This window comes from Rhipicephalus sanguineus, chromosome 7 (genome assembly GCF_013339695.2).
Source record: "Rhipicephalus sanguineus isolate Rsan-2018 chromosome 7, BIME_Rsan_1.4, whole genome shotgun sequence".
Lineage (NCBI taxonomy): Eukaryota > Metazoa > Arthropoda > Arachnida > Ixodida > Ixodidae > Rhipicephalus > Rhipicephalus sanguineus.
In genome coordinates, this window is record NC_051182.1 from 115,489,680 (window position 1) to 115,503,907 (window position 14,228).

The following is a 14,228-nucleotide window of genomic DNA, read 5'->3' on the forward strand; positions in this document are numbered from 1 at the left end:
GGCAACCTCTCCACACGAGCTGCATCTGTTGGTAGTGTAAATGGCTGGATACATGGCGTGCATGAGTCGGGGGTTTCGGTATGACTCTGTTTGTAATTGTCTGTAGTGTACCGCTTGCGTCCTGTCTAGCCTATCGCGAGGGGATGGGTATACGCGTCTCTGTAACTGGTAGTGTGTCGTGATATCGTGAAACCTGGTCATACGATCCTGCCATGCCCAGATGTTCGCCGTACCCCGCGGTGGCTCTTCTTCCTCCGAAGATGCTTGGTGAGTGGGGGAGACTCTTCTGAACGAAGCGTAGTTGCGAGTAGCGTCAGTCCTGTGCATCTGTGTTCCTTCTTAATCTTGTTAGATTTCGTGCTATCCAGTTTTGAAGAGTAGAAGAATACGATTGGGATGGAGCACATTTGGCAAGTATTCTTAAATCATGAATGGTAGTTGAGCACTATCACGCAAGAGGAAGGTATATAAAACCTGCATCTTACCGGTACTTACCTATGAAGCAGAAACCTGGAAGCTTAAAGAGAGAGTGCAACTTAAACTGCGGACGACGCAGCGAGCAATACAAATGATAATGATAGCTGCAACCTTAAGGGACAAGAAGAGAGCAAAGTGGGTCATGGAACAAATGGCTGTTGAGGACACCTTAGTGGAAGTCAACAAGAAGAAATGGACATTGGCGTGGCATGTAGCGCGTAGGCTAGATAACCGCTGGTCATTAAGAGTAACTCTAATTAAGAGTACCACGTTCTTCAGTCGCGCATTCCCACCTCGAAGGGCTCTTGACAGACTTAAAAAACTAAGCTCTTAACGGATATATGTGGCCCCACTAATTCAGCTCGTTTCAGTACTGACTGTATTGCAAGAGACGAAAAGGCGCGAGGGGGAGACAGAAAGTTAGATGGGCAGATGAGATTAAGTAGTGTGCGAGTATAACGTGGCATCAGAAAGCACAGGTCCGGGTTGATTGGCAGAAATCAGAGAGGCGTTTGCCCTGTAGTGGGCGTAGTCAGGCTGATGATGACGAGGGTGATGATGAGAGATAACGAAACTTAGAAATTACAAGCAGCCATTGGCGACAGCTCGTGCGTGCAGCCAGCACTTCCGAGAGGTAGTTTTTTTTTTCGACGATGTTGGGCTTGGATGTTCTTTCAATAGCAGAAAGCGCTCACGTGCACGCTGAGCGGCTAACGACGCTTTTTCACCCGCAGTTTAGTCCATACGTTGCCTACCTCTACAATATCCCCATATTTAGCTGGGCATACTTCCTAATCCAAATAGGCCCTCCCGAAACCAATTAGTTGTCTATGGAGCCCTATGTATTCCTGCAGAAAAGGTGGCACGCCTTCGGCATTATAGAAACATATTATTGTCATCTGCTTCCGTTTTGACCATGATTATTTTTAACAGTAAAATCCTCCCTCTTTTTCAGAGTAATTTTAAAGGAATGTTTAGGAGGGTTCTTGCGGGGTGTTTTTATCGAACTCCGCCAGCCAAACCTCTGAGGTGCGCGCCGCGTTATCCACCATAATACGCAAACGAGGCGCTTGCTAATGGCAGCGGCTATGTAACTCCTCACCGTTATAGAGAGAAAGGTAATTAGTTTGTGCGCATAGGTGTTTCTGTAACAGTTTTCGTGACGAAACCAACAGGTGCTATACGTAGTAGCGTCTGCAAAAAAGAAAAAAAAAGAGCATTCCGATACGAGGAAAATATATCGCCTGAGGTAACCTCTGTCGGGTCGAGTATTTTGCGCACATTTATTCGAAACGGAATCATAAGCTTTCCGGGAGGTGTATCTGGACTGGAAAAGGGTGTTTTCTCGCGTTCGATTTCCGCTTGCTTTGTCACAGCTAGCTTTAGTCAAATCCATGCCGCTCGTGCCTATGCTTTTTTGCCCAAACATATTATTTATTGTTCACGTCCTATTCAGTGCTCCATCGAATGTGCTAGCGTAGAGCTTAGTTAATAAATGAATCACAAACTTCAGCAATGCAGATATCATTGCACCTGCCAAGCCCCAGACAGAATGTCCTTTTCGTCTGACAGTCACTACAACTAGTGCCTTTGTACCTCGAGGAAAGTACCTTATTGTGTGTTTCTCGTGGTTTGGAGAGTATGTAGGCTAGTACTGCGGGCTCGGAAACGCTTTAGTTACGAGATAATATTTTGCGTAGCGTGCTTTAGTTGCATTCATACTTTATGAGTTAACCTCCCAAGTTCTAACTGAGCTTTTGAACTATCTTAATGCATACGGTGTTCGTGCTGTTTTCCGGGACTTTTACAACACGCTAACACGATAATGTTCTGCGCTATTCGGAGAGTAATGTCAGATATGGCAAACAATTATTCAACAGCAAGTCATTTATTTGCACTTTCTTTAGTACTTTGATATTTTTCACTAGCGAATTCTTGCATACGTGAAGTCTATCGAACACCGTCACTGCCATGATGGGATGGCTCTTGGAGGCTGTTGCAGAGTTCATTTTTGAGCGGTGACAGGATGGACGTGGGTGGCTGCACAGGGCCAGCGTGGTGGGTCCCCCGCTCACGACCAGGGCCATCCACCTCCATGGCCACCTCCACCGCCGCCACCGTATCCGCCACCACCGCCGCCGCCCGAGATGGTCGTATACGTTACGACCGGCTTCAGGGCATGCGACACGGTGGCCACCGGCTTAGCCACGTAACTGACTACAGGCTTAGCGACGTAGTCCACGCTCACAACGGGTGTCTTGACGTAGGATACAGAGGCTACGCCAATGTCGCCTCCACCGCCACCACCGCCGCCGCCAAAGCCACCACCTCCGCCGTAGCCGCCGCCCCCACCACCGCCGTAACCATGACCGCCGTCAACAATAATACCCGCAGAGGCGATCGTCGCTGCGGCGAAAAGGACGAGGATCTGGAACAAAGAAAGATTACCGTAATGTCCCGTGTGTGGTACCCGGCAGCTAAGTTATGTGGCTGTGTTAAATGAAGAGCCTGCGCCCCAACGCTTACACACCGATCTTTCGTGAAGGCAGCGCAGGAAGAAGGAAAAATGCTAAAGGCAACGCAGCAGAGCAGTAACTCGACAGACTTCACCACGGCATTTTCCTTTCGTTGTCTATGCGTACTGTTGCTAGCATGTAGTCTCCTGTACCATTAGTAGTCAGTAGTACTGTGAAACATTTATTGATGATGACATGGAGCTCCAGGGTGTTGGTTGCTAAATCTAGAGCCCCACTGGCGATCCCGGCCCACTGGGCTAGGTCAGAAAGGCCAATCGGTCCAGCTGCACCGTGGTGTGCAAGCCACAAATCGGACTACCAACTATTCAAATTTCACCCCAAAAAGAGCATTTTTGGGTCAAAAGAACCACACGTTATGATCAAGATATGGCTGATCTCTCCTCCCTCCCCCCTCTACCCACACACATACAACACGGGCAGGTGTTTCGATACTGTGGCATTGTGCCTTACCAACAAATACTAGGCATAACTTACATGGTCAGACCCTTCACAAAGGGAGCGCACACTACGGCTTACATAAAATTTCGTACACAATCCTTGAATGAGCTCAAACGTAAAGCCGCTGAAACGCAGATGACTAAAATCTATGAATTTCCTTACCAAGGAGTATTATGAGGTGATTCCGTGTGAGCCATGTTGAGCTAGCGCTTCTCAATCAAAGGTCCACATATAAGGTCCACACGTTGCTTCAAGAGGCATGCTCCTTTCCTTTGAAGCTATCCGTCGCTGTCAGATTCTATGACCATTAATTTCAGGTTGCATTGTTCGCGTCGCCAATCAAACCCTTTTGCTAAGGCGGCCGCTCTTTCGTGTTTGAGCTCGTGTGATAATAAAAAATTCTTGCTGTAATAGCCATGCCTGCCTCGAATGCCTATCTTTCCATTCTCTACTGTGCACTGTGATTAGCCAGTTTATTCGATCGCCCATAGCAGCACTGCAGGTGCAGGTTCCCATTGGAAATGGCTGGCAGCTTGCGTCCGCGGAGTTATGCAGACACCCAGTGAAAGTGTGCATCGCTTCAAAACACTCTGTCAGTGTAGGTTTCATGAATGTTTGAAAATACTCGGATTGATTTTCCGAAGGTATATATAGCAGGCTTATTAGACGTGGATTAAATGTTACTGTCCTTCTTCCAGGTACATGTATTTCGGTGTAGAAGAGTAATGTAGTTGCCACTTTTGTGCACAACATCCCGTCGCTGCGAAATTGGATGTATTCCATTACCGCTTCTTCACGTGTCACAAAGTGAACATTATGCATTTCACCACGCGTTAATCCTTACATGACCTATAAGGACGGCTGAGTGGTCGAGATCGGTGACGTGGTACTCTGTGCAATGTACAGCATGCTTATATGGACACAATGGGCCGCGTTTTCTTTTCTTCCTTCGCTCTGTAGACATGACTGGATTTCTTAGTTACCATAGTGGCCGGAGAAAAAGTGATCGCTAGGGGAACCTACTAAAGCTACGGCATTTGAGCTAACCGTCTAGGGAAGCGCCGCAAGCAGAAATAACACGTTGGAGAGTTATCTATAACAACAAAAACAAAGTGTCATCGCTACCAGAAGTGACAACTTAAGGTTCTGAGGTCACGGAGCGCAAGCCGTTACTCAAGTAGCGGGGCATGCTCCCGGGGAAAATTTCTAAAATCATATACATGAAATGCTAGAGGTATGATGGGTGAAGTACGTTTAGCCGTTCACGTGCCTCCCTCTTTGTGCCCTTTCGTTTAATAAAGACGTAGTCCGCTTCCTCCCACATAGCTGCCAACATTTATGCTGCACTCTACTCTATATCTTAACAGAGATTGGGTGCATTTGTGTATCCGGCTGCCCGGCATTTCACGCCACTAAGGCGTGTACGTCGCCGTCTACTCACCGATGCTTGCATGGCTTCTGAAGTGGACGAGTGCTGACTGACCACCGGGCTCGGCGCCCTTTTATACGGAAGACGCCACGACTGCTTGGAGGAAGTGGGGGCAGGAAGGGGAAAGGGGGGCCGCATGAGCAAATAAAACATAACGCAGGCTCGTGGCTCGTCTACGGTCATTATGAGGCTCACGCGTTGCGTTGGAAACCCCGTTAAACCACTTCCTGCACGAGATGGATTCAACGGGCTAGTAACCCGTAAGTCAGAACGGATTTTTTACAATTCTCAATCACAAAGACGCTTAGCCGAGAATTTCGCCGCTAATCTTTTGGTCGTGGTTCACTTTCGCGGCCGCGTTCATGGGTGACCAGCGTTCGAGAGAGTCTCCCGTGCCTCCAAAGCGCCGATTGTTCGGGCAAGAAACAAAATGCTCACCCGGGCCAAACTTCGAAACGCAGTCTCCACTGGGCCTTAGATTGTTGTATTATACTTTTTTTACGCAGCCGCACTGATACTACCGCAGAAGGTTCTGCTAGTATCCTGGAAGTTAACAATCACTTTCAATCCAGACGAGGAGCCAGATTCCAGTAAGATAGCAGTTCCAGTAGATTTCGCTTTCATCCAAAACTCTCGGCATTCACTAGTGAATTCAATTCATAGAACTGCTCGTATGCTTCAGCCATCAATCCATGTCTCCTTCAGCCAAATTGATTGCCTGTAAGGAAGGAATTACTTCGCGAGTCGCAGGCCTTTGAGGGTTTCATACGAATTTCTCGCTGTTCTTTCTACACAAATTGTTTCGTGGGCTCGATGAGCGCCGGACGTTCGGGAATATACATCATTTATCTTATGCCGTTGCCCGTAGACAGGTCATAATGTTTAGCGGCAGCCGAAAATGGCAGATATAATGCATTTTGTATATCATATTATCCAATTGTAAGGTGTACACCCATATCATAAAGAATGAAAATGGCCAAAAGCCTTACTCGTTCGGACAATTGGAAGTTTTAATGACCTTCTCTTCTCCTTTTGCGACATGCATTATGATCAACTGCCTATAAATGCGTGAACTTTATATAATTTCATGCCGATGTTCGGGAGAACAAACTCAAAACAGTTGGTAGTGTTAGAATAAATTTTGCCGTATTTTACAGCAATTTTGATTCCAACAAAAATGGTTATCCTAATATTGTACAGGAATGATGCTATATTTCTTCGACCAGCTGAAATTACATACGATAGTTATGTGCTGGCTGCGAGCATTTCTGAAAAGGTAAAAAATAACTATTTTGAAATTTCTGTCCTAGCGACCTACTTCCGATGTGTCCTTAAACATGGTACTGCCGTCACCAAAGCGATCGTATGTAGCAAAATATTTCAACCAAAAGAGTTATAAAGAAGCTTTAAGCAACAGGAATGCCTAATTTACAATTAGCACAGCGTTTGTGTTTAACTTCCCTCCCACTAGCGTACAGAAATGGCAAAAGTAAGTCGCGTCTCCAAATATGGGTGCCGTGTCGCAAAGTGTTATATACCGTGAATTCCCGAGCAAGTACCCCACCCCTACGGTAAAGGATAACCGGGCAAGATTTGGAAGGTACGGGGGGGGGGGGGGCGCTCGCTCGATCGCGGACCAAAATTCAAGATAGCGGCGGAAGAGCCTCTAAGAAGAATTCACACATGTGGTTCTAATGAAATGCTTTATTGAATAGGCATGTATTTAAAGTTTTACTGAGCCGGAGGGAATCCTCGTGTGAAATTTCATGTGTGATGACAACGAGAGAAAGGCGTTCTTCAAATGTTCAGACAATGTGCGAAAGCTCAGAATGCAACCCGGGACACCACAAGTGTAATCTTACTAAGAAATCCTGCACATATCTGAGGACTCGAGAACTTGGGCTGTTAGGAACCGCTGCTTCAGGATTCTGTAGCGAAGGATATGCTGCAAAAAATGGCGAAAGATAGGAGGGGGGGCGCTATACATATATATATATATATATATATATATATATATATATATATATATATATATATATATATATATATATATATATATATATATATATATATATATATATATATATATATATATATATATATATATACACATTATTAAAGGACGATAGTCTTTCTTGGGGAACTTAAACGCAGACATTTTGATCTGTCCTTTCTGTTTGTCGGCACGTCCCTCGATTCAGCCACTCGGCCAAAGTTGACCACTTGCCCAAGGGCCAGCCATCGTGAACGGCTGACTAGGTTCATACTTGTGTACATTGTTGATGAAAAGCCCACATTACGCATATCTGAGGCGCAACATCACTATAGTCGGGTACAACATTAGAAAAAAGGAGAGGCCCCGCCATATGACCGAAGCGCGGCAGCCGATTGCCTCCGCGGCAAAGAAAATAGTCCCGCTTCTTCTCCTTGAGCGGAGCACCGGCCGTCCGGCTCGTGACGTCAGTCTAGAGCGCGCGCCCATTGGTGGAAGCGCGTGTGCATCCGCCTTTGAGGTGCAAATGCCGCTTTTTTCTAACGTTGTACCCGACTATAGGTAAGTATTAGGCGGTGTGTTCCTTTAATAGAAAATACATAGATACGTAATTCTAGAGACCCTAGTTTCTTAAGCTGCGCTGAAAATGCGACTGCGCCGAAACTTGGCTTCCTCCGTGCCCTCTGCACGAGCTCATTGTTGTGTTTCGGTTTCGGTTCAGTATTGCACTGTACGAATGCCATGGGGCGCCGCTCTGGCATTCCTGCTTTACCCAGGCGACGTGAATATAAAAGAGTGTGTGGAGAGTACACGTTGAGTGCGGACGTTTCTTCTGCTTTGGCGCTTCGCGCCAAACCGCGTGTTCGGGCTGGCCGGCGTACCCGCCGGTCGCGTGGTCACCGCCGGTCTTCGCCTGCTGCTCGCCGCCGGGACTACCAGCCCGCAACACAGCATTCACGTTTCCCGACGTATTGCCAGATGGCGTTCATATCTCACGCAGCGCCTCTTCTATCGTCTTTAGACGACATTTGCAGCGAAGCACGCAGATACGCGGCCAATTTTTTGTTGGGGTTTTAATTCCCCAAAAGTTATAGGATATATATGCCTTAACATACCGAGCTAGCGCCTTCCCCCCCCCCCCCCCCCCCTCCGACCTTTCGCCATTTTTTGCAACATATCCTTCGCTACAGAATCCTGAAGCAGCGGTTTCTAAAAGCCCAAGTTCTCGAGTATTCAGATATGTGCACGATTTCTTAGCAATATTACACTGTGGTGTCCCGGGTTGCATTCTGAGCTTTCGCACATTGTCTCAACATTTGAAGAGTGCCTTTCTCTCGTTGTCATCGCACATGAAATTTCACACGAGGATTTCCTCCGGCTCAGTAAAAACTGTAAATACATGCATTCAATAAAGCATTGAACCACAGGTGTGAATTCTTCTTAGAGGCTCTTCCGCCGCCATCTTCAATTTCTGTCCGCCACCGAGCAAGCATACCCCCACCTGTCCCTTCCGAATCTTGCCCGGTTATCGTTTACCGTAGGGGTGGCGTACTTGCTCGGGCATTTGCGGGATATAACACTTTGCGACACGGCACCCTTCTTTTGGGACGCAACTTACTTTTGCCATTTCTATATATATATATATATATATATATATATATATATATATATATATATATATATATATATAGATATATATATATATATATATATATATATATATACTTACGTTTGCACAACTAAGATTACATTACTCATATTTATGGTTGATCTAACATGCTCAAGCGTGCCACCGAACTCGAGGGTCGGTGGTACGTATAAGGACGCTGAATAAAGCTGCCCTTTAGGCGTCAAGGTGTAATAGGTAGGACTAACAAACCTGCGTTAACGGCCACAATTCCTCGATCTTCCTAAAGCGATGCATCCGCCTGATAGTATTTGGCTCACAGTCAAGCAATGTGCCATAGCAAGCTCGTTGCTGAGTGATTCGCATATCATCGATTTCCACAGCTCGTGCGATTAGCAGCAATGTTTATAGCGATTGCTCTAGTGTTCAGCCGAGTGCACGGTGTGATATGTGTATATAATGCCGTGGCCGAGGTCAGCGCTAGTCAAAGAGCTTCAGCGAAACACCCAGTGCGGCGCGTTCGCAAAGAAGGACAGCGGGTCAAGGTCAGTGTATCGTGCCGCCCCTCCCAGAGGCGTTGGCTGCATGCAAGTTCATTGTGCGTTTGCACCAACAGCGCCAGGCATCTGCACGTTGTCTTGTGGTGCAGCACGCTGGCTCCCTTGTCGCGGCGTGTAGACGAAGCTTGTAGACTTCTCTTCGTCCTTGCCGGAACCAAGACGTGAACCACCACGGTTGTCTACGGGTTATGGTGCTCGATTGCTGACCTGAAGGTTGCGGGATCGAATCCTGGCAGTGGTGGTCGCATTTTGATGGAGGCGAAATGCTAGAGGCCCGCGTACTTATATTTAAAGGCACGTTAAAGTATACCACATGGTTGGCATTTCCGAAGCTCTCCACTACGGCCTCCCTCATAATCGTATAACTTTTTGGCAGTTAAAACCCCAACAATTAATATTATTCAAACAAGACATGAAATAAAGTTAAAATCTTTGCCAACCAATGGTATCGTCTTTTCACAAAACAATCAAAACTTAGCTGTTGCTCGACAGAGTTGGTTTAATCGCGTTCAACCACGGCAAATCTGTTTCTTAAGGAGGCCCTGCAGCACTTTTTGAGCTTGGTCAGAAAACGATAGTCGAGGCAGCCGAGAACACGTGAGGCAAACATTAAAGCTGAGCACGGGACTTGGACTTCCCAATTAATTCTCAAATTCAGCTAGAAATCGCTCCCTCTCCGCTCGACAAGGGATGGCATAGACCCGATTCACCGCGCAATAAACCCAAAGTCCACGGCCATTGGTTGATTTGAGCATCGTAAGTGGCTTAGTTACCACGGCCGCCGCGTGATGCCGCCATGGGCCCACTCGCGCTCTCGCTATCACAGTAAAATTAAGCCGTGCATTTGACGAAAAAAAGGGAACGAAAAGAAAGTGCTCAACTCCATGACGTGCGGTGATGAAAGGACGCATTTCCGTGCCCCCTTGTTATTCCCCACCCGCCGCCATTTCGTAGCTTTCAGCGCGCTCACTTGTGCGAAAGGAGAGAGAAAGCGCATAAGCGTGTGACGAACTCTGTATCTCCGCTCGTACATTACGGTTTTTAAAAACTTTTACGGCTATCGATTCACGAGGCAGTAAGCGCTTTTAAATGGAGCTATTCTATGATTACTTCGAAACGTGTTTCAGGGCCCCTTTCATACGGACAGGCAAGGAAACCGTAGTTTGTTTCTGGACTCAGGCTCACAGCTGCCAGGGTGCGTAGGCAGTGGCGAGGCAACACAAGCTGCCTGGATGTACCTGCGGATCGATCGATCGAGTAGGGAATCAGTCAGTCAATCAATTAATGATTTAACCAGTTTATTCATGCCTAAAATTACATGAACAGGTAAAAGATTGACAAGCAGCTAGATGAATTAATCTACTCTTGCGTATGTACGCATAACATACAATCGAAGTTTTATTGCGATAGCAATTATATGGACAGTCTCGGCTGATTTTTGCCGTCGCCGCCGTCATGCACTGTATATGTATATGTATATATATATAAAAGCCACAAAGAGAAATCACAGCATATCCACGGGGTGAATGATGATGAGTCGGGCGAAGCTCCGGAGGGAATCATCGGTAAACCGTGACTCTTGCGCAAAATTCGCCCAGTACATCATATAAAGTGTGGGAATCACCGTGTATATATTAAACATCACACTTTTATTGTACTGTTGGTTTCCGTGGTCCCTTCATTATTACCGCTTTGTGATCGGTGAAATGCAGAAAAAGTGTCCGCTTTTGAGTGAAAGAGACAGCGCGCCAAGATCGAGATCCTTGTCTGCCTCCATCCGGCGACGAGCGAAGGAGAAAGCGCGCGAAGAGTAAGCGCCTTGTCTGCCTCCATCCGGCGACTCCGAGCGAAAGAGAAAGCGCGCCAAGAGCGAGCGCCTTGTCTGCCTCCATCCGGCGACTCCGAACGAAAGAGAAAGCGCGCCAAAAGCGAGCGCCTTTTACGATCGCAGGCATCAAATGACATGCACCATTCGCATTATAAAAGCGCCATCTGTCATCTTTAAACAGCAACTCTAAGAAAAACATGAAACGCCACCTAGTGAGCAATTCATTAAACTAGAGCTGGCTACATATGTACTACTACTAATACAGAGGAGGGAACGACCCACACCCTAAGGAGCTTCGCGCCTAAAAATATTTCAGGAAAGCTTTCCGACGCGCGGAATCGACCGGGCGACCTCTCGATTTGCAGCGCGCGGCGTTAGACGGTTAAGCCAGCAACAGTACCGCTTTCAGCCTGCTAACGGCGAGCTATTTATATACACTATTTACTTCAGCATGCTTTCTTAGTCACCACATAGATGGCGCGATGTGCGCGCGTGGCGCGCTTTAAATATCGTCGCCCCGCTCCTGCGAACCCCGTTGCTCTTCGCCCTACAGGGCGTGGTCGCCTTCGTGCTCTTATCTCGAGGAAAGAAGGGGGCGGCCGGGGAGGTTGAGCGGGGGGTTGTATGTCTTGTGCTTTCTCTGCGATGTCCGCGCTGAAGTAACAGAGCGTACGAAGGTCACTTCTCTCGCTGCAGCGGCCGCGTTTGCGAAGGAGCGCGCTGTTCAAACAGAAATAAGTAACAACTTTGAACAGAAATAAGTAACAACTGTGACAGTTCGTTCCCGCTCGTCCTGCGTGTACCTGTCAGTTCGTTTCGTGCGTGCTGCTTTATGTTTGAGCAGTGCGCTTCAAGTGTCGAGCTGTGACGCATGATAGTTCGTGCTCGTCTTGGTGCGTTCTTTTCTTGCGTCCTTTGGGATCGAGCGACGCGCTGGCAATTTCGAGCTGCTTTCCGTTCTTCGCGCTACATTCCAATTTATTGCTATCGCATTGATTGCTTCGCCGTTGCGGCAAAACTGACTTTTAAAACGAAAGTGTTTTATGCCGGGGTCCCCCAAGACTTCAATAACGTATTTCCGTCACGGAAATGACGTCGAAAAAAGGTACACGATAACAATGTGCTTGATTGGGCTGGTTGGTTCTGCATGGTAGACGACGAATAAAAACAGCGCTAAACGCGGGACGAGAAGAGGACACATACACGGCGCTGACACATACACGGTACACGACACATACACGGTACACGAATAGATGGCAAAGGAAGAAAGGTTCTGTCACCGGGCATCGAGCCCACCACCGCTCGATCCGCAACAAGAGATACCGGGCACGCTATCCACTGCGCCACGGGCACAGCTCTAGAGGCTTTACAATAGCGCTTTTTATATCTAACACTCTCCCGGACGGCGGGGTGGTGTTGCCGTCTGGGAGCGGCAAGGTAAAGTAATTCGTCATTACTATGGCCTCCGCTATTAGCACCACCAACGCGTTACACGTCCGTTCCATTCGGCGCATTTTCAATAGAAGTTGAATTTCGTCAATGCCTTAACACACCGCGAAGTGGCGACATTGGCCCAAGCGCAGTGAAAGCGTCGGCCTCGCTCGTAGCATCACGCTAATCCAAACCGAAAATCACAGCATATCGACGGAGTGAATGACGATGAGTGGGCGAAGCTGCGGTGGTTCATCGGTAAACCGTGAATCTTCCGTGAATTCTGCCCAATACATCATCACCGACGTGAGATCGGGCGCGTTTATACTAAAGGTTCGATGAGCGTTATGACGACTTGCAGCTCACTTTAGTTTTACATGTACGCTGTGAATTTTCATTGTTTAGAAAACCATTGCTTTAGAAAACATCTGGCGTCTTTCGTTAAGCAGCTGGCGTCTTTTCGTTTTGCTTTAGAAACATCTGGCGTTCTTTCGTTTTGCTTTTAGAAAACATCTGGCGTCTTTCGTTGGTTTATTTCATCAATCAACGGCGTTTTGAGCAAAATTTTTATTGTTTAATCACGCACAGGAGAAATCTCACCAGGCACTACCTTGGAGGTAAACAATGGCTGCTAATGGGAATGAGAGACAGAAGAAGTCGGCTTTTAGCTAACACTTACACTTCTACTAACGTTTCCTACTGGAACATGCCAATGGCTGCTAATGGGGAATGAGATACAGAAGAATTCGGCTTTTGGTTAACGCGCACGCTGCGAATTTTTTATTGTTCAACAACGCACAGGAAAAATCTCCCACCGGCACCACCTTGGAGGTCAAGATCTGGTACTAGCGTTACGACTGGTTACGCACTACGACTACGAGAGACGAACGGGTGCCGCTTTAAGGAGCTTTGCCCCTAAAATAGCTCCGCAAAGCGGGTCTGCCACGCCTAGCGGTAACACAGCGTTTCCCGCTCATGCTTTCGCCCCCCGAAAATCGCGGCCGGGCTACCGGGGCGGCAAGGACGCGCTCTGCGTTTCCCTCTAGTCCCGCCGTGGTGTTCAATCACATTTTAACATGCCGCGGGATGGCAACCAAGTTCTGCGTGCAATATGCGACGCTCTTCTGGCTATCACACCTCCTTCTTTGATTACGCTCTCACCGTTGACTACTACAGCTACCACAAGGGTTTGTTTATTCATTTAACATGGACGTTAGTCGTCGGGATGGAGATGTACCACCAATCATCAAACTGCGTGCATACACGTTAAACGGTGCAATTACCTGCCAGACATCAATATACATTGTACAAACTCTCTTATACTAACGTACAGTAAACATTGAGTTACTTATGTAAGAGCACGCTTTACTTTCGTGTTATTCCGATTCCTATGACGATTCAGCCATGTTTTGTTTCATTACTTGGCTCACAATTAACGATGAATTAACACTGCATTAAAAGACAGAATGTTAAATTGCTGTGTACTTTCTCGGCGATACCACTTTGTTGCTTCTGGCATTTTTTGGCGAATAAAACCGTAAAACGAGACTGCGACACCAGAGAAACGAATGGTGTTTGTGCACACTGTATAGGCATTCTGTCGGAATAATAACATTGGCTCCAACTACTGTGTTTGGGTGCTCTGGTACGCCGAATTGCGGCTGTCTCGCAGTATTGAACGCAATAGTGAAAAATATCATCCTTCTAAATGCGTGCGCATTTCTTTGCCGAGTCAACGAGAAAACTGCCCTCCATCCATTCCTCTTGAGCGTAAGACTCAAATCGCTAAAAGAAAATAAGTGCATCGAACAAAATAATGGTACATGCGGCTGAGCGCTATCACGCTCTAACTCGGACCACAACAACGCGGAGCGCGCTGTTGATTTGAGCGAGAGAAAGCGGGGCAGA

At 47.2% G+C, this 14,228-nt stretch overlaps 1 protein-coding gene across 1 annotated transcript; it reads right to left on the reverse strand.

Annotated features, from left to right (window-relative positions):
- Window positions 1-2,548: 2,548 nt before the first annotated feature.
- Window positions 2,549-4,905, reverse strand: LOC119398954 (uncharacterized). The gene is made up of 2 exons (XM_037665771.2): window positions 4,894-4,905; window positions 2,549-2,905 (listed from the first exon to the last, which is right to left on the reverse strand). The coding sequence occupies exons 1-2, from the start codon at window positions 4,903-4,905 to the stop codon at window positions 2,549-2,551; spliced, it is 369 nt and encodes a 122-aa protein (XP_037521699.1).
- Window positions 4,906-14,228: the final 9,323 nt, after the last annotated feature.